Raw genomic sequence first — 20279 nt, 5'->3', positions numbered from 1 at the left:
AGATAAACTCTATTTTGTTCAGATAACATATTTTGTATGAATTGTACCCTTTAAATTATTTTGCTTTATGGCCCAGAATATAATTCGTCTTAGTAAATGTCCTGTGTGCACTTGAAAATGTGTGTATTATATTTTCTTTGGTGGAGTGTTCTATAAATGTCAGTTAGATCAACTTCTTAGTGTTGTTCAATTCTTCTATATCTTCTGATTTGTTGCGGTCTGTTTTTTCCTATTAATTTTTTGGGTAAAAGAGTATTGAAATCTCTAATGGTAGTGCTGGACCCATCCATGTTTCCTGGCAATTGAATCAAATATGGGAAGACCGGTTACATTCCCTTCTCCTTCCTCCTCCTTGTTGACCCTTTAATCTAATTACTCATATTGCTCTTAAACCTGGAAATATTTTTTAAAGCCTTAAATATACTTCTCTATTTCCTTGATTTTTTTCCCTTTTTAACTCTCATTAGATATTGGCTCTTTTGATTCTTCCTCTGTGTCTCAGTGTCCTATCCCTTCTTTCCTCATCTCTATTCTCAGAGGAAATTTCATTATATCATTTTATTCTTTGCTGATACCATTCATTTATTTAGCATATCTACTCAGTCTCTTACCTCTGTCATATTAGTTTCCCCACTACAAACTATGTGGCTTAAATTAATACACATTTATCATCCATTTTAAAGCTGTGGGGACCACAGGGCCTAAAATTTAGGAGCTGATGCAAGAGGAGAATCCATTTCTTACCTTTCCCACCTTCTGGAGGCTCTGTGTTCCTTGGCTTCTGGCCCCTTGCTCCATCTTTTTAGCTGGTGGCATAGCATCTTCACATCTGCCTCTAGCCTTGTTTTTTAAATTTTTTTAGTTGTAGTTGGGCCCAATACCTTTATTTTATTTTTTAATTTATTTTATGTGATGCTGAGGTTGGATCCCAGTGCTCACACATACTAGGTGAATGTTCTACCGCTGATCCACAATCCCACCCCTCCAGCCTCATTTTTCACAGTTGCAAGTTCTTTTCTGAGTCTGATCCTCTTGCTTCCCTCTTATAAGGCCCCTTTTGATTATATTAAGTCCACACACATAATTGTATGACTATAAGTGCCCACCCACATAATTCAAGGTAATCTATCTATATCAAGATCTGTAAGCCAGGTGTGATAGCTGTATTCCCAGCAACTCAAGAGACTGAGGCAGAAAGATTGCAAGTTTGAGGCCAGTCTCAGCAACTTAGTGATTCCCTGACTCAAAATAAAAATATAAAAAGGGCTGGGGATTTAGCTCAATGGTAGAGCAACCCTGGATTAATCCCTGGTACTAAAAAAAAAAAGAAAAGAAAAGAAAAGAAAAGTTGAAAGATTCCCTTTTGCCACATAAGATACCATATTCGTAGATTTCAAGGATTAGGAGGGAGGAGAGAAAGGCATTTTTGGGTTCCCACCATATATATATTCAAATTTCTAAAATTGTAACCTTATGAGTAATTAATCCTTCAGATCCTTTTTAGAATATTAATTATAATTTTAAGAAGTCTCTATTTTTGTAACATATTAAATTTTATCTCCTTGAGTGTTTGTTTAGATCTGCCACATCCCCAGCCCTCTGCCATCTCCTTTATGAAGTTTTTTCTCATCCAATGTTGTTAATTCTTGGCTCTATATGAAAATTTTATTTGATTATAATTTTATGTGGCAAAAGGGAATCTTTCAACTTTTCTTTTCTTTTCTTTTCTTTTCTAGTTGGCCTCCCATGGTAAAGGGAGAGTAAGGGATTCTCAGCTTATTAAATACTGGTTTCTGGTTTTCAGGATGTTTCTATCACCCATAGTATTGCCCTGATATTCTATTTTGGGTTGCCATATTCAATACTCCTTCCTGAAAGCAGATGTCTGGGCTCCCAGGTACACAACACAAACCCAGGAAGGGAGGACTTACCTGGCTCCTTTTCTTTCAGAGTGCCACAACAGCTATCCAGCTACCAATATGCATTTATTCTGAGCTTTGGCATCTGATTGCATTTTTCTGCTTTTTACACAAGATGGCTTTAGGTGCTAAATTAATGTCAGCATAAATATCTTGAATCACATCATAAGAATATTCTTTTTTTTAATTCTGTTTCAGTCATTCTGATGTAAAGTCATAGTTTTGTGATGAAATGTTATTAATGTCCAATTTTAACAGAAGATAGAGACCTCAGGTTTAAAACCTTTTTCAGGCAAGAGTCCTACCTTGAATTGAATTAAATCCCCCCTTTTCCATCATAATTGTTTTCATATGGTCTTTTTATAGCATGTGGTGCTAGTTTTCAATTTACATTTTTGACATAATGTTTACTTTAAAGTTATTTTAGTTAAATTTATTTCTTTAAAAATAATCAAGAGGATATTCAGACATAGTTCTCTGAAGACTTCTTTTATATTATATTAGGGTGACACTAGTTTCTGTATCAAAAAAAAGAGAAAAACTCAAGTGCAGTATGAAACAGCATAAATTTTTATTACTTGTGCAACAGTCCAGGGAGAATAAAGGATGGGTGATTCTTGTCCCCAGACCTGCTCAGGGGCCCAGGTGGATAGATGCTGTGGCATCCTTATCATGTGATTTCCAAGTTGTTGTCGCTCCAGCCAGCAAGAAGGGGGTAAAAACCGAAATATGTAGGCTAGACACTTCATCCTAAGCTAGCAAGGTGGAAATGATACACTCAATAGTCCAGGGACAAGAGCTCAACCAAATAGTTGCATGTAGTGGCAAAGCAGCCTGGGAAATGTGATCTCTAGCTGGGTGGTCACTACCCAGTTCAAGTTAGGACTCTTTGCCTGCAAAAGGTTTTTAACCTGAGGTCTATCCTACTACATCTCAATATGTTCATACGACAATAATGAAATACTTAGAGTGGGAAACTTAAAAGCAACAGGATTTATTGCATACCTTTCTGGAGGCTGGCAAATCCAAGACCAAAGTGCTGGCTGATTTAGTGTCTTCTGACGCCCATTCCTCACAGATGGCACCTTCTAGCTCTGTCCTCACACTGCAGAAGGGATAAACTAGCTTCCTTGTACTTCTTTCATAGGCACTAATCTTATTCGTGAGGGCTGTTTTTGTGACCTACTCACCTCTGAAGGCCCCAACGCTTAATACTTTCTCATCAGGGATTAGATTTCAACAATTGAATCTGGGGCAGATTCGAACATTCAGACAATGGAAAATGGGAATACACGGCAGAAACAAGTCCATAACAAAGATGGATCCTGCTGGACAGAAATTGCCAAGGACCCCCTACCCTGGCAGTGAAGGAAGTATCTTGACTAGATGGTGACTCTGCTGCCTTAGGGGAGAGTTCCTATCTTGTCCTTCACTCTGTGGGCCCCTACATTGCCCCCCTCTTAATCTTTTATATCTTCTGAGTCTACATCTGAGGTAGTCTTTGGAAAGTTGCCTTCTTTATGATTTGGGCTTGTGAATTCCTTAATGTTCAATAGATGCAGATATTTTCTGGTTAAGCTTGTTTCCCCTAGTTTGATTCTATCAGAAACATATGGAGCTACAATCTGCTTTCAGGCCAGATCTGTTTTCCCATAATTGACCTCAAGGTCCTTTCTTTCTGTTTTCCTTCCTTCTCTTCTCCTCCTCCTCCTCCTCCTCCTCCTCCTCCTCCTCTTCCTCCTCCTCCTCCTCCTCTTCTTTCTTTCTTTCTTTCTTTCTTTCTTTCTTTCTTTCTCCTTCCTTCCTTCCTTCCTTCCTTCCTTCCTTCCTTCCTTCCTTCCTTCCTTCCTTCCTTTCTTTCTTTCTTTCCTCTTTTTTGGTACCAAGTGTTGAACCCAGGGGTTCAATAGTGAACTGTATCCCCAGCCCTTTTAATATTGTATTTTGAGACAAGATCTCGCTGAGTTGCTTAGGACCTTTAAGTTGCTGAGACTGACTTTTGAACGTGAGATCCTCCTGCTTCAGCCACCTGAGGCATTAGGATTTCAGGCATGCACCACCACACCCCGCTCAAAATCCTTTCTTAGACATAGCTCTTAAGACAGGTTACTTTTCTTCCTTCCTTATCAATCCCATGCCTTCCCCTCTCAAGTTATGGAGGTTACCTCTAGGGCATCCAAAACCACAGAACTGAGCATGAGGCAATAACTTTAATTTTTGAGACATAGTTGTATTTCTTTGGTTTAGGGAGGTCCCTGAGAATTATTTGGAATAGCAATCTGCTGATGTTCTGTTCTTTGGGGGCACAGAAGCAGTTACTGTTGTTTCTAATGTGCTGATGCCAACCTCAGATTATTATGGTCTTCCTTCATTTACTTGCAAACTGGGCAGTTCTTATCCTTCTTACACTAACTTGTTAGATCTAGTTAAGGAGTATAACAGTAACTTTTTGGTTTCGTTCATCTTTTTTTTTCAGAGATACTGGTATGTGCTCTGGTTTCAAAGGTTATCAAGGACAAATATTTGATTATGAAACCTAATAAAAGTTTACTGGATTCTATACCTGTTAAATTGATTTCTTCTTTATTACTTCTGGCCCTCTAAATCAGTACTACTAATTTTAGTTGTTACTATGGCAACCCCACACTCCTGGTACCAGTTTCTCTATTGGTAGCTACCATTCTGGGGATACTCAAGAAGGTAGTGTTTAAACAGGACAGAAATGAAGAATGGAAGTCCAGGGCCAGAAGTATCCTCCAAAGGAAATAAGCCAGAAGTGGTTCACGTCACTTCTACTCTCATCTCATTGGCAATGGCTTGGTCATATAACTCATCAAACTGCAAAGGCTGGGGAGAGGTGAGCTGGAAATTCATATCCTACCTACAATTATATTACTATTGAAGAAAGGAAGAGTGGGTTTTGTTGGCCAGCTTGCAATCTCTACCACATACATTTACTACAGACTTATTGTGGAAGAAAATGTCTATTTTGTGACTCAGTGTCCTCTACAGGATCTTGTAAATTCATTTCTGTTGGAGTGTGGTACATGGTACAATCTCACAGACAAGGTAGGAATATACATTAGGATAAACTAGGGATGGGAAGATTTTTTTTTTGGTACAGTGCCAGATAGTAAATATTTTAGGCATTATTTTCTCTATTGGGCAATATTGTTTCTATTGCAGCTAGTTGAGTCTGTTGTAACACACAAAAATGTTCATAGACAATATATAAGTGAATGGGCATAGCTGTGTTCCTTTAAATTGTTATTTGGTTCACAGGCCATAGTTTGCCAGATCCTGATATGACTCTCTGCAATATCAACTTGGCAATGTCTACCAAATGTTTCCATACTCCCAGTAGCTTCATTCCTGGAAATGTATCCTAAAGAAATAATTTAAGCAAAGCATCCTCCTTTATATCTGTATAGAAACTGTCTAAACAAAAAGTTGTGAGAACAGCCTAATAACCAACATTTATTTGTCAATAGTAGGATACTGGTTAAGAGATTGTGGTATACAAAATGAGATATCCTGCATCTATTTAAACATATTAATAAGTAGAATATGAAGAAACATAAGATGTTGATAGTAAGTGGAAAAGAAAGATGAAAAATTGTAAGTAATCTGTGATTATAACTTTGTGAACATGTATCTGTATGAAGATTAATCTAAAGATAGGATTATGGACATTATTTTTCTTTTCTGAAGATATTATTTAGATTATATTTTAATAAGAATATTGCATAAAAATGTATTTACTAGTGGGAAAAGTTGATGGCTTTGAACAGGAGGTATACTTCCTTCTTTATAGAAGTATGTGCCCCACTGTATTCTCCATTTGCTCTAGCTACCAGGAAGCTCAATACCAGATGTAAGGTTCAAGCACAACACTATCTAAAGAACTGTAGCTAGTATTTTTGTCCTTCTTTTGATGGGGATGACCATATGTCCAACTTCCTTTGGGATAGTCCCAGCATATGCCTGTTGGTTCAGTGTAACTTTTAATCTCAAAAGTTATGTTATTTGGATGAAAATTATATTGTTTCCCTGCTTTTTACCTTTACCTTTACCTTTCTACTTCTATTCTGATAAAACTTTATCAGAATATGAAGATATTATTGTAAGTCACTTCAAATTTTTGTTTAGAAATAAGCTGGATATCAATAGACTAATTGAAAACTTTGGAAATGATTCCAGTGCCAGCCTCCCCACCCCAATATATTATATTTGAGTAGGAAGAACCCAGAACACCACCTAGGTGGGCCCAATTCTTGCTCTGCTCTCTCCTTCTTTCATCTCGCATAAAATAAGGGTTCCATGCTTGAAGACAGGACCCCGGAACTAGAGTCAAGGGCCCAAGACATCATGCTTGCACTTGGTACCAGAGAGAACTTGGCTGTATTTTGTGTTGGCCTTTTTGGCAGTGTAAAGAGTATTAAGCTCTATAAAAATGAAAAGTTATTTGAATTAAAGCATTACTGAAAGCCATAAGCTCATAGCATTTGAGAGCCTAAAGTATGCCAGGTGTTATTATTTGATGCTTTATGTACCTAATATTTCATCCTCATAATGATACTGTAAAAAAGTGAAAACAATAAAAACAAAATAATAAATAATGATATAATGTTAATAATAGCTATGCTCAAATGCTCACTATGGGTTAAATAGTGTTCTAAATAATTTACATACATGTCTAGTGATATTTTTATTCCCATTTTACATACAGACAAATAAGAATGCTCAGAGAGGTTAAGTGACATTTTATCAAGGTCACAGAGCCAGTAAGTAACAGAGTTGGATGCTTTCCTATAGATATTTCATTTTATATCATTAAGAAGGAAGACTGGAGAATTTTACGAGATGTTCACGAGCACTAGGAATGATTTATTTCCAAGACTCATCACAGGGAATCTGTGGTCAGCACATGGTTGCAGAAGGATCATGCATCCAAATTGAAGGAAGAGAATACTGATAGCACAGTAAGTTCTCTGGCTTCTTCATCCAGGCAGTGCATGCCTGAGCTTTGTCCCTTCCTTCTTGGCCAGTAGCTCAGTCCCTAGGCAGATTAAGTTATTAGAAGGGTGTTGTTCAGCCAGGGATCACAGATGTGCAAAAGAAGGCTTGAAAGAAGCCTCCATGTCCAATAACTAGATTCACCCCTGCTACAGACTCTCCTGTGTGCCTTTGTTGGCCGTTTGTGTGTGCCTTTCCTGGGCCACCTCTTTGAAGTTTCCATTGGCAGAAGCTCTGAGTACTCATGTCACACACCTAGCATCGAGCTTCATTGATTTGTGGGTGGAATTTTTGAGTGTAAAGGAGTCCTGTAGTGTTTGTTTCTCAGGCGCAGTTTCAAAAGAAAATAACATTTTATAGCTTGCATTAATGGGAAATTACTTTCCATTAGGATTCTGAATGATTTGCACATAATGTTTATAAAGTAAAGGAAAAATGTCAAGCATTTCACTAACAATTTAAAGCAAAGCTCAAAAGACTGTGCCAGAAATGAATTCCAAGAACATTTTCTTCATCATTTCTTCTTTCTAGAGAAAAAAGTTTAGAGAGAGATGAAAGGACATGGGTCAATTAGGCAGAATGCATTGTGGGACTGAGATGGAATCTTTGATAATATCATTGCTAGGTAGTTTAAGGAATGAATAATGTTTGCCAGAAATGGAGAAGGAGGGGAATCACAACTTGAAATGATGGATTGCAGACAAAATCCAAGTTCAGGCTCTGGCTAGGATATATGAGTGCCTGTCCAAGCTTGTGAGTATGAACTGTGCTGCTTTATCAGCATATGCTACCCCTGTCCCCAAAGAGAAAAGGAGGCCAAGGAAAGTCCTTGGGATGAAATGTGTGCCTGGGCAGTTCCAGAAAATTGTTGATTTTGAAGAAAACAGTGTAGGGACCTGTGACCTATGCTCAAGTATCTTCTCCATCTGGGGGGAATTTTTTTTATCAGCCACCAAGTTGTCATTTTCTCAATTATGCATTAAAACATTGAAGAATGAGGGAGGTATATTTTACACATTTTATCAAGTCATATATTTATGAAGCATTTTCTTCTCCACTAATATTCCTAAAGAAGAAGGTACCATTTTATTTTATTTTTTTAAATTTTAGTTGTAGATGGACCCAATACCTTTATTTTTATTTATTTATTTTTATGTGGTGCTAAGGATAAAACACAGTGCCTTAAATGTGCCAGGCAAGTGCCCTACCACTGAGCTACAACCCTAGCCCAGAAGGTACCGTTTTATATGCTGACAACTTATATAATGACAGTGAAGGGTTAATAGACTATACACTTAGATGTACTTTAAAAATGTAGAAAAGGCTGAGATTCGTTAACAAATGTGCATTCCAAATGTGTGCTACAGGCATGTCAAAGTGAGGCAAAATAAGTCTCTCAAATGACTTGTATTAAGACATTCTAACTCTCTTTAGGTATAAAAGAGACTTTTATAAATTTCTTGACACTTTGAAGCCTGCTCAGAAATAATTTCTAGAGCCTAAGTCATTCGTCTCATTGGTACAAAATCTCTAGGATTACGCTAAAAAATAAACATTGATTCAGAAGTGAAATGTGAGATTTAAAAATTAAAGAAGACGAGCACTTTGCAAATAGAAACATACCTTTTTTTAAACCTACATTTCCAAAGAGGAAATTAAAATTTCACAGAGCAGTGAAAATGGAGTTTGTTCAGTCAGCAAGTTCTTACTTTTCTCCTCTTTTCTTTTCCCCATATTTTTTTCTCCTCCTTCCCTGCTTTTCCCCTCATCCACTAATGTAGACCATGTTGAGTGGTTCAGAATTCAGAGACAGGGCTATGGACAAGAGAGACACAAACATGTAGAAAGAAGTGGCACATTGTAGTTTAGATTCTCATACTCATTAGCTGTGTGACTTGGGTGAGTTTCTTAACATCTCTAGACTGATTTGAACTTGTAGGGATTAGACTTAATGAATTTTAATGTAGTTTCCAACTCTTAATTCTGTGACTGCAATGTTCATCTTTTGTGAGTACTTAGAATTCTTAAAAATTGGAAAAGTGTGGGGGGGCTGGAGTTGTGGCTCAGCAGTAGAGGGCTCGCTTAGCATGTTCGAGGTGTGCTGGGTTTGATCCTCAGCACCACATAAAAATAAATAAATAATAAAATTTATCGTGTGCAACTACAACTAAAAATATTTTGAAAATTGGAGAAGTGTATAGGTTAAGTACTTAATGTTTTCTATATTTAAAAATATTTTTAAAAAATTAAAGTGTGAGCTGTGTTTACAGTTGTTAATCAGTAGCCATTGATGAGGGAAATAAAGAGAGAGTTCTTTTATTTTCCAAACTGAAAGAAGATTTGAAGGGGAAGGTTTTTCTCACTTCAGAGAATTATTTCCCATAATTCTTCCAAATACTATGCAAAAGGAGTTTTTGAAAAGCTATACAACTTAACTTCTAACTTAGCTGTAGAAGTTTTAGTATGACTTAGCTGAAATAGTTATATGATATGTCATCTCAAATGCTGAGTATCTATCTTAACATCTTAATATGTGTTTTGTAATAATATATTTAATCTTTGAATGAACATTTAAAATCCCATCATCTAAAATTATTATATTCATTTATTTTTTAAAAATAGTATAGAAGTCAATATGTTTCCAGGGATTACAAACAGTATAGCCATGTAGCACAGTTCCAGGGAACTCCAGTTCGAATCCACATGAATGATAGCTTCTGGAGTTGTCCAGTGGGTGTGGCTACAAACTCTCCAGATTCTGGGAATGAGAGAATAAGAAAAGTGTAAGAAAATTGCACAGGCCTGGTAACAACACTAAGTCTCCCAGTCAGGAGCCTAACAGAGAGAGGCAAGTCTCTAGCTTAGTAGGAATCATTTGCCAGGCCTGGTAACAACACTAAGTCTCCCAGTCAGGAGCCTAACAGAGAGAGGCAAGTCTCTAGCTTAGTAGGAATCATTTGCCCTGTCCAAAGTGGGTGACCAATAGTCTATAGCAGCTTTCCCTTGCCCAAGAATGTGGACCCAGAATAGCCAGTCTTTCTGCTTTTTTTCAAGAGGAACCAGAAATCATATGTTTATGTGCAATCTCCTGATTTTTCCATATTGGCAACTAATCCACCTTGTTTAAAAGACATGGATCAGGCTAAACCAAAGTACCACTTGCAAGCCAATTCCTGTGCCAGGGACCAGAAAACTACATCTGTCACTTCTCAGGAAGTTTTAATAAGTAAATGGGCTGCAGCTTCTGAGGTATCTGCCTGAGCCATCTCAGCATACAAATCAAGACTTTGTAGAATGAAGGGCACAAGCTCTACTAGTTAATCCAAAATAATATAACCCATGTGAATGGTGGAGGATTGGTATTAAATTTAAAACAAATCACACATGCTTATTTTTATAGATTACAGTGATTAAACTTGAGTTCTATTGACAAGTAATTTCCATCAATCCTATTTCCTGTGGATAAGTACATCCTGTGGATGTTATTTCTAGAAAGACAGTTTATAGACTTTACTAGCTTTTCTCAGTAGTTTTCAACTTACACATCTTAGATTATGACTGAAAATTTGCAGATAAAGAAATTGAGGCCCCAAAATGACCTTATTCAGAGGTAGGACTCAGGGAATCTCAAGTTTCCATCCAGTGCACTTTTACCATGGGCCCAAGTGGTATTTTAGAAATGGTAAACAAAATGGTTTTGTGGTATTTATCAGAACTATACAGCAATGTTGTGCACGGGTCAGCTAAAGAGAAAGAAAGTATGTATGTACTTGGCAAGTGTTTGAGAATGAGTCTGAGCCAGAAGTAACCTTAAAAGTGCCAAATCAGTTCTTTGCCCTAACAAGACAGGAGATGAACCATTTGGCCTTGATGTCACAAGTATCCTTAAATGTCAGGGTGATCTTGCTTGTGGAACCAAAGCTTCCAAAGACACTTAGTTAGATTCCATTCTTGAGTGGATGCTAACTCTACCCATTAAGAGGTACCTTCCTTTTTGTTCTATAGTGCCCCTGGCAGTAGCATAAATAATAAGAAAAGACCTTTAAACTTCTGAGTATCAGACCAGGAAGTGAGTGGAAAATGAGCCCACCCAGCCAGAAGGAGTGAAGGGGGCCATGGAGTTAGAGGGAAACCAAAATCCCAGCTCTGTCACTTCATACTTCTGGGTCTCAATTTTGTCATGTAAAGAATAGGGATTATGACTCCTATTGCAAAGGATTTTTCATATATATATGTATATATATATACACACACACACACACACATACCACACATATGTCTATATGTATATACACACATACATATGTATGTATATATATATACACATATGTGTGTGTGTATATATATATATTTTTTTTAGTTGTAGATGGACACAATATCTTTATTTTTATTTATTTATTTCTATGTGGTGCTGAGGATCGAACTCATGCATGTGAGGCAAGCATTCTACCACTGAGCTACAGTCCCAGCCCTGCAAAGGATTATTCTAAGGATTAAATTAGATCATGTAAGTTAGAGGTGCTGGGCATGGTACTTGCTACAAAGTAAGCACCCACAGTATAGCAGCTGTTAATGCTACATAATTGGTTATCTGATTTCCCAGCCTACAGCAGACTGGAACCAGCATATTAGAAAGGCCCAAGGGACTGCTTCGGGGAGGCCCACTGACAGCAGGAAAAAGTGACAGGTCGCAGCCTGACTACAAGGGAGGCAAGAGAAAAACTATAAAAAGCAGGAACAAAAACTCACAAGGCACAGCATTCTGGGGCAGTTACTAAAAGACACAGAGCCCTCCTCAGGTCAGTAGCTTCCTGGAGACTCCGTACCTTGTACTACGACAGGGATTCATGTTGACAGCAGTTGTGTGAATGACGTCTCTCTCCATCCCCTTTCTCCCTCCAAAGCAGGTGTGTATGTGGGGGGTCAGGTTTGCCTTTCAATAGGGATGCTCTGAACAAATGCTCCCAGGCCATGAGATTCCCAAAGTCAAGGGCAGCAGAGAAGAGAAAGTCATGGGCTCCTTTGATGGTCTGAAAATAACTCAAGTTCAAGTACAATAAAAGAACTGTGATTTTTAGTGCTATGGAGAGGAGGAGTCCCCTTGCCCCACTGACCTCTCCTACTTTCCCTTCTCTCATTAGAAATGAAAACAGCTTATAGATCCTGGCACAGGACAAAGAGAAGGAGAATGAATGAGAAGGCCAAGCTACACAAATGGCACTCCCTTAGTAGGATGCTGTCTCTACTCTAGTGTCTAACCCACCACTGGAGCAGACATTGCTTTAAATTGAAGCCTTAGTGGCTCACTTTAATGAAGGAGCTCAGGCAGAGGAAGGCAGGACAGAGGAGAAGTCAAGAACACACCTCAAGGTGGAGTAGGACTAGGTGGGTCCTGGGCCAAAGCCCAGAGAATCAGGGTAGGATTTAGGTGGAGAATGTTCTTTTAGTAAAAGACACAGAGCCCTCCTCAGGGTAGCTGACCTGGCCTGGGAGCTCCCTTGGAAGTGCCCAGCTGAGGACCCAAAGACTCATTCCAAGCCCAGCTGATGGACCTCTCCTTTGGCTGAAGAACAGAGAGGGGAAAACCTCACCCACTGATAGTTATCAGAAAGAGCACATGGCACAGTGATCAAGAGTGCAGACTCTGGACCTGACAAGTTGGATCCCAGCACTGCTGTTTAATCATGTCGAACCTCAGTTTCTCTATCCCTTAAATTGGGGAATATGATGTGACCTAAACATGGGATTTCTCTGGAAATTAAATCCATTAATATCTGTGAGGTATTAGAACATTGCCTCTGCACATGGTAAACGCTGAAACTGAGAGGTATGACTTCATCCCCATAGCTGAGTGGCGCTGAGGAATGTGGTGCGGGATGACCACCACCTAAATAAAATGTGTTCAGTGCTGATATATGTGAGGAAGTCTTTGCAGCAGGGACTTGGGCAAAAAAGAGTGAAGTTGTGGGGAGGGCACTCAAAGAATTTTCCTGTAGTTAAAATAAGAGGGGACCCTATATTCTTAGAAACAGGACCACAGTAGTGCCAGGAGGGGAGTGAAATTTATTTTCATGAGAACATGGTTTCCCTTCCTATTGTGTTGCTGATAAAGTATTTATTGTCTAGTCATCTTAAAACCCTTGTGATAGGGCCTCTCTCTCCTTCTCTCTCTCTCTGTTAATGGTGTGGATCAAAGCTTGAATAATAAATATTTAACTGGGTCACTCCCTTTTCTCTGTTAAAATAATCTTTGTTTCAGTACTTTAACAAGGAAGACTGTGTTTTTCCCACCTCTTCTCTCATGTTTCATTAAAGCCAGTTCTCAGGAGTAAGAGAAAATAAATATGGGCTCTTTGGGAGGGCAGGAGTGGGCTGCAGCCTCCTTGCTGGACGGCATAGGGTTGTGTGCCTCACTGGCTGTTTCTATAGCAGGGAGATCCACATCGGCCAGCGAGGGCTCATGTGCACTTTCTCAGTGGTTTTAGGAGCCAAGTCCTGTAGGTGAAAGAGCAGAAAGGTGGAGATGGATGAGGAACAGCCACAGGACTTGGGGGGAGCTGGGGACATAGAGGGAATGGGTTGTCAACAAAACGGGATGCAGAGTAGGGCTGATTCTTTTTAAAGGAAGTTTTGGGAAAGGTGCTGGCTTCTGGTAGTGGGAAGCCAGGCCCTGGGGCACCTTGCAGTGCTTATGTCTAATACAGTTTGAACGATCCCACTGAAGAGCCCCTTCTGCCTGGATTTGTGTTCCTTCCATGGTTGACTTCTTTCATATCAAGGGGAAATTCAGCCTCTGTCACTCAGGTGGGCAGAAACTTTCTCTCAAGCTGAACTTGCTCGTTCCTTTAAACCAATGGTGGTGGAAACAACTTAATCTTTTTTCCATTTCTACTGTTGGCCAAAAAAGAAAAATATTTTTTCCATTTCTTCTAATGGCAGAAAAAAAAATAATCTTGCCTTTCAAGGTAATTCATTCTCTTCCAATAGAAAGCGTAGATGATGTATTTATTATTTAGTTGATTTAGGACTTAAACTCAGTCAATTCATATCTGAAACTTCCTATCAGGGATGTTGGTTTTTCTCCTCCTCTTCATGTACACCAAGATGATGTTTGGATGAGCCAGGAAGTTTGTGAAGTGCCATGGGTGGCTGGCAAGGAGGCTTGTGTCCACAGCTGAGGTGACTTGACCCAGGAGGCCTGTGTCCACAGCTGAGGTGACTTGACCCAGGAGGCCTGGGTCTTGGGCTGGATTATAGAAAGTCTACGTCCTGAGCCTGTGTACCTGCCCACAGGTGGCCTCTGGCCTAATCAGCCCCTTGGCCTTTCCTCATCTTCTGCTGGCACTTGAGGGGATTTGTTCACCATTCTTGGGAACTGAAGGATGTGGCTCCCTCAGCCCTCTCTGCTTAATAAAATCACCCTAATATTTCTGCTGGGCACCGGGTTACCTTGTTGGTCCAGAGTGCTATGGGGAGCCTGTGTTCTCCCAGGTTCCGTTGGAGAGTGGGGCTTAAGACCATCTGGCTGGGGGTGAAATCCAGAGAGATCTCAACCATCTCACCTACCTTCTCTCACCAGGCCCTTTCCCCCTCTAGGAGGAACATATATCTCTTCTCTGAATGTCAGGAAACAGCCTTTCCCTCTCCATGGCTTGTAAAAACAACCTCTAGTCTCTGAGGTCTCCAAACTTTGGTTCTTTGAACCCCAAACTTCTTTCTCTTTCATAAAAACTTACCTGCTCTGCCTTGGTCTGCAACATTTCACAGCTGAAGTGGCATTATTTTGGAACTTAAAAGCCAAACATTACTGCTTTGTTCATGTCCAGGTTCTATACTCCCTCTCAAGGGAGACCATAGTTTTTTGGGTTGAGGGCCCCAGCATTGAATGGTGTTTCAAAATATCATCCTGCTATATATGTAATTTGGGTCAGCCAGTCTGAGCTCTTGCTGGCATGAATTTATCAAGTGCCTATTGCTGCTAGGAATTGTGCTCAGTGTTGGGGCCGTGCAGATGTGTATGGAATCCGGTATGTATGTGTCACTTGAGGTGGGGAACTCTGGGATCTTCCCACTTGGTGGTCTCCAGAGAGATATTGTATCTGGGGTTTATTTGTTGATGGAGTATAATATGAGTGCCAGTCTCACTTTTGCTTTCAGAGTATCTAAGTGTGCAGGATGGCAGTTGTCCCTTGCCTCGAATGATGAGGAATGTGTCTTTTCCCTCATATATTCAGTGTGCACATGTATGCACACCCAGGTGATTGGCTTGGATAAGTGCATGCCTGTATTTAGTATTTGTTTTGGTCATTGCTGGTGGCTTATATAATAATAGGAAGAAAAAATAGAGTTCGCCTCTTAGTGAGTGTGATAGTCCAGAATTATCTTAACAACCCTCGGCAGTGTCATGGGTTATATAGGTGGCACTCTGGGGTCTGGACTGTGGTGTCTTATTCTAGCTTCACCATTTGTCTGGGGTCAGGCCATTGTGACTTCTTGAAACCATTTCCACTCTTCAAAAAGGGGAATCTGGGCACAGTGGCACATACCTGTAACTCTAGCTGCTCAGGAGGCTGAGGCAAGAGCTTTACAAGTTGAAGGCCACACTCAGCAACATAGGGAGACCCTGTTCTAAAAAAAAAGGATTGGGAATGTAGCTGAGTGGTAGAACACCCCTAGGTTGAATCCCCAGGTCTCCCAAAATTTAAAAAATAAAGGGGGTAGGTTCATGGAAGACTGCCAAATTCCCTTCTAGCATTAACATTCTGTGTTCAAGGAAAAGCTTCTTGAGACTACCATGTGGTTTGGAACCTGACTAGTGTGTTAAAAACTGGTAGATGGAGAAATGCTAAAAGAACACTAACCATTTTTATATGCCACATTAAAATAGTTGTACATTAGTAAAATTGACTTTACTCGGGGCTCAAATCGCCTTGGATTTTCAATGTCTCACCTCTACCCACCCAGATAAATACTGTGTAGTCAAACACAAATGAAAAGTTTTATGTTGGAAACCCTCAGTTCCCCAATGTTTTGACATTGTTGAATGTTATTCTTTTTAAATTCAAAATAATGAACTAAGCCCTAGTATTTAAATCCTCCTATGCCCAAACTCTCATCGTCAAGACAGAAGAAATAAACAGACTTAGGCTAGGATGAGGTCTCTCATGAAAGGAGCAATCCAAATGCTAGAAACATCAAAGAGGTCCTAGAAGTTAAGAGGCTGCCCTGCCTGTAGGTTGCCACATGGGTGGGAGCAGCCTCCTGGAGAGGAACAAGAGCCCTTCCCCACCACCTTTCCTTTCCCCTTCCGTTGAAATTCCTCAACATTTCCAAGCTCTGGGAAAAGAACATGGAGGAAGGGGAGGGCCAATACACTGGTGATCCTTAACTTCCCCAGGACATTGGAAAGATCTGGAAAGTTTGAAAACATACTGTTATTCCAGTTCCATCGCCAGAGAATCTGATTTAGTTGATGTGGTGTTCACCCCTTCAGAGGCCTGTTTAATATGCTACCTAGTTGAGAACTATTGCCTTCGAAGGGCAGTGGGGAGCCTCTTAAATGTCCCCTGGGGAACTTCACCAATTAGAGCCCCTTGGGTGAATCCCTCTCAAGTAGACATGGCCAGAGTGTTGATAAGGTAGGCAGTTGGTGGAACTTGAGGACTTCCCTGTCAATCACGAAAATGGGTGAAATGGACACTACTCAGTGAATTTCATGCTACTGAAACCAACATAAAATCCTTGTCACAGCAGGAAAACTCCCCTCCTGGACCCGCCCTGGACCCTTCCCTTCCTCTCTCCACAATGCTGCTGACCCCTGTCCTTCCCCAGGACAAAGAGACTTCTCATTTGTTGAACCACAAAAATACCCCAATTTCCTCTCTCCTTCTCTCTTTCTCTCTCTCTTTACTTGGATTGGTGAGGAAAGCCCATAATCTCTTGCAGTATTTGTTTCAGTTCTTGTTCGAAGTCTAAGGAGAAAAAGGGTTTCATAATAATAGAAAAAAAAAGGAAATAAAAATGGAAAGCATAAAATAGGAGAGCTGAAATAAGAAAAATACATCAGATATTTCAGTTCTGGGAAAGGATTAAACCTTCTTCTTGAAGGATGAACACTGAAACTGCCATGGTCTTACTCTGGACTGTCACCTTCCTCTTCCTTTTCAGGTCTCTTTTTGCCTGTGTTGTGACTTAGAGGAGCATTAACATAGCTAGGCAGCTGCTGGTGGCGGGAGGCTTCCCTGACCTTCTCTTGGTTGACTTGGGTCCATCAATATGATGGTTTCCACGTAGACAGGTGTGAGCTTCTCTGAGATGGCCCTATCTTCAGAGACAATCATGTCTCACTTTGACCTCAACTTTGGCCTCCATGTCCCCAATCTCCTCCACGTGAGGCACCATCTCTCTTGGCCAGGGGCCCTCAGCTCCTGCCTGTGGCTCACTTTCCACTCCTTCACAGGTAATGGTGGCATTTCCTGAGATATTTGAAAGGCTACAGAGAACTGCTGTGGGGTGATGCCATCTCCTCCCATGACACACTAAGTCATTACCCTAAACCAAACTACAAAGCATCTCTATTCAGTTTGAGGCATTTTTTCCCTAAGCTTCAAAATGTAAATATTTTAGAAAATGGAAAAAGAAGAAATAGTTAATTATTTTTTTAAAAAATTTTGTAGCTGTAGATGGACAGAATTAGGATTTATTTTGTTTATTTTTATGTGGTGCTAAGGATCAAACCCAGTGCCTCATGCATGCTAGGCAAGCACTCTGCCACTGAGCTACAGCCACAGCCCTGAAATACCTAATTTTTAAAAATAAAGCTAAAATCACTATGGAACCAATGCCTGACCAAAATTCAAAAACAAAATCATTTCACTTTTAAATACAGATACAAAAATCTTAAAATAGTAACAGGTTTAATCTAGTCATAGAATAAAAAGCGTAGTATATGAACCAGCGTGGGTTATTTCAAGTGATCGGACATTTAAAAAATCTCCTAAAATTAATACTCAAAAGTATGTTTGAACAGTCAAACTTAAAATGAGATTTTTGTGGGAAAAACTTGATACATTCATACTGAAGTTAATGCTTTTTCTGTTTCAAATTTCTGGATACCTGTCAAAACAATAGAAACTCTATTCCTTGCCCCATCACCAGCACAAACAGCAAAAATGAAACAAACAAAAAATAGTAGATAAGCTGGGAATATGGATTAATATTTGTATTCTAATGGGCTCCTAATTTCTTTTTAGAAAGTAATGATTGAATAATAAATTGATAGCAAATATCAAATATTTTAGAAAAATTAATGTTCTATGATCATCAAATCCCTTTCTAGGAATTTATCCTCAGGAAAATTATGCTTGTTTGTATGTGTATGTGTACATATAGGTATACACTATTTTGCAAAGAGTTAACTATGAAAGCCAAAAGAGAATGAGAGAAAGGAAGGAAGGAATGATGAAAGGAAGAGAGAGAGAGGAAAAGAAAAGAAATAAAAATCAAGGAAGGATCTCAAATATCCAACAATAGAGTTACATTAGTAAAGTTGACAGTTGGTCAGTAACTAAAAATAACCCAGAAACACCTTACAATAGTTGTGTACAAGAAGATTCTTGAATGAAAACAACTATATGTTAATGTACATGTATAAATTCATTCATGATGACACCTGGAATCTGAAAGCTTAACATTGGTTATCTCTAAGTTTGTGGGTTAGAGTTCTTCTTTAATGATTACCATTTTTTCCTTTTAGAAAAAAAGCAAGCTATTTTAAAATAGTCTGAGAACTCTAGGCTCTGTATGGTAACCTTGAGATATAAGGCTGAACCTGTGAATATTCTGCCCATTCCCGCCCTGGCTCCTGGCTACCAGCTCTAAAAAGTTCTCTCTGACCACCTAGGCATCTCTGCTCCTCTCTTTAACTTTCTCAACTTTGTCCTTTAACTGTTTCTATGTACCATCCAGTCTCCACAAAGAGGCTGTAAGCTCCCCATGGGGAGAGGTTGGCCTTGTCATTCTCCTGCACCTCCCTTAGGGCTCCAGGCAGAGCTGAGTGGCAGCTCTGAGGAGATGGGCTTGGCATGCATCCTCTATCTGGGAGGACAAAGGAGACAGACACTGTGGCCCAGAGGTGTGCTCAGGCAGCTGGAGAAAGAGGCAGAGATCATGCTGCAGCACCTATGGACAGCAGGAACGGAAGCCAAGACCCAATGTGCTCTCCAGAGGTGTCCGCATTTCCAGTTTCCCATGGGTGATTGGTCATGTTAACCTGTATTTTTTTGTCTCCATATCATGCGGACAGGTTCTAACGTTCCCATGGACCAGCCCTGCTGTCGTGGTCTCTATGACTTTGAGCCAGAAAACCAAGGAGAATTAGGATTTAAAGAAGGGGACATCATTACATTAACCAATCAAATAGATGAAAACTGGTATGAAGGAATGATACGTGGGGAGTCCGGATTCTTCCCCATTAATTATGTTGAAGTCATTGTGCCTTTACCTCAGTAATCGTGTTACTCAAACTCTGGACATACTTTCACAACTGAAATGAATTCACACCAATGTTCTCGCAGTGTGGTGTTCTGTGACATCCTTGCTCTCTGACCAACTTAATGACTTTTGTATGTGTGTTCTCTTTATAATGTATTTTGTATCAATTTAATCTGTATAAATGATTTTCTTGACTGAGCTACATGAAAATAGTTTTCTTCTTTGTTTACAGTCCTAAAAAGTCATTGGTTAAATGTGTGTGCTTCCTGTTGCTGAAGAAATAAATTTCACCCATTGCAGATATGTCAACAAGTTGCCTATATATTCCTTAACTGCAGTGGAATGCGACATTTGAAACTAAGAACTGCTAAATATTTTGTTTCTTGACATTACTGATGGCATCTGGTCTTTCCCCCTTCATCACGTTTTAAGCTTACCTGTGACTCTCCCAATAAACATGACATACTGTGTTGGCAAAAGGCCTCAGTTATTTTTAATGTTGAATTAATTTTTAAGCACACTCTTCCAGCTGCAAAATCCTTCTGTGCCCATTGGTTGACCATCGGTCACAGTGTGGATGCTTAGGTAATTGCTTCTGACCAACATCAGTAAGGTTGAGAGTGATTCTGCACTTTCCACTGACTCAAACATGGTGTATCCTCCTTCCAATTGGGGGATGGAAACTCCTTCTACCTTCTTTAAAGTGTATTTATAAAAAAGCCTAACTCAAGCTTTGTTTGTAAGCTTTGTCAAATATTGGGTAGGTTTTCTAAGTATGTCCTCAAGATGTATCATGGGCAGGAGTTGGGTTGAGTGTTCAATTACATGACCACCTAGGTTCAGTGAACAGCC

The 20279-nt window shown here is 39.6% G+C and overlaps 1 protein-coding gene across 2 annotated transcripts in view; it reads left to right on the top strand.

Moving 5' to 3' along the window:
• Window positions 1–19906, top strand: part of Sh3gl3 (SH3 domain containing GRB2 like 3, endophilin A3) — a 124404-nt gene extending 104498 nt beyond the window's left edge. For both annotated transcript variants that reach the window (XM_005320197.4, XM_005320198.4), the window contains one exon: window positions 19240–19906. In XM_005320197.4, the coding sequence (XP_005320254.1) occupies window positions 19240–19445 (206 nt within the window). In that variant the 3' untranslated portion in view covers window positions 19446–19906. The remainder of the gene's footprint in view (window positions 1–19239) is intronic.
• The last annotated feature ends 373 nt before the right edge of the window (window positions 19907–20279 follow it).

Source organism: Ictidomys tridecemlineatus, chromosome 5 (assembly GCF_052094955.1).
Source record: "Ictidomys tridecemlineatus isolate mIctTri1 chromosome 5, mIctTri1.hap1, whole genome shotgun sequence".
Taxonomy (NCBI): domain Eukaryota; kingdom Metazoa; phylum Chordata; class Mammalia; order Rodentia; family Sciuridae; genus Ictidomys; species Ictidomys tridecemlineatus.
This window is presented reverse-complemented; position numbering and strand designations above follow the sequence as displayed.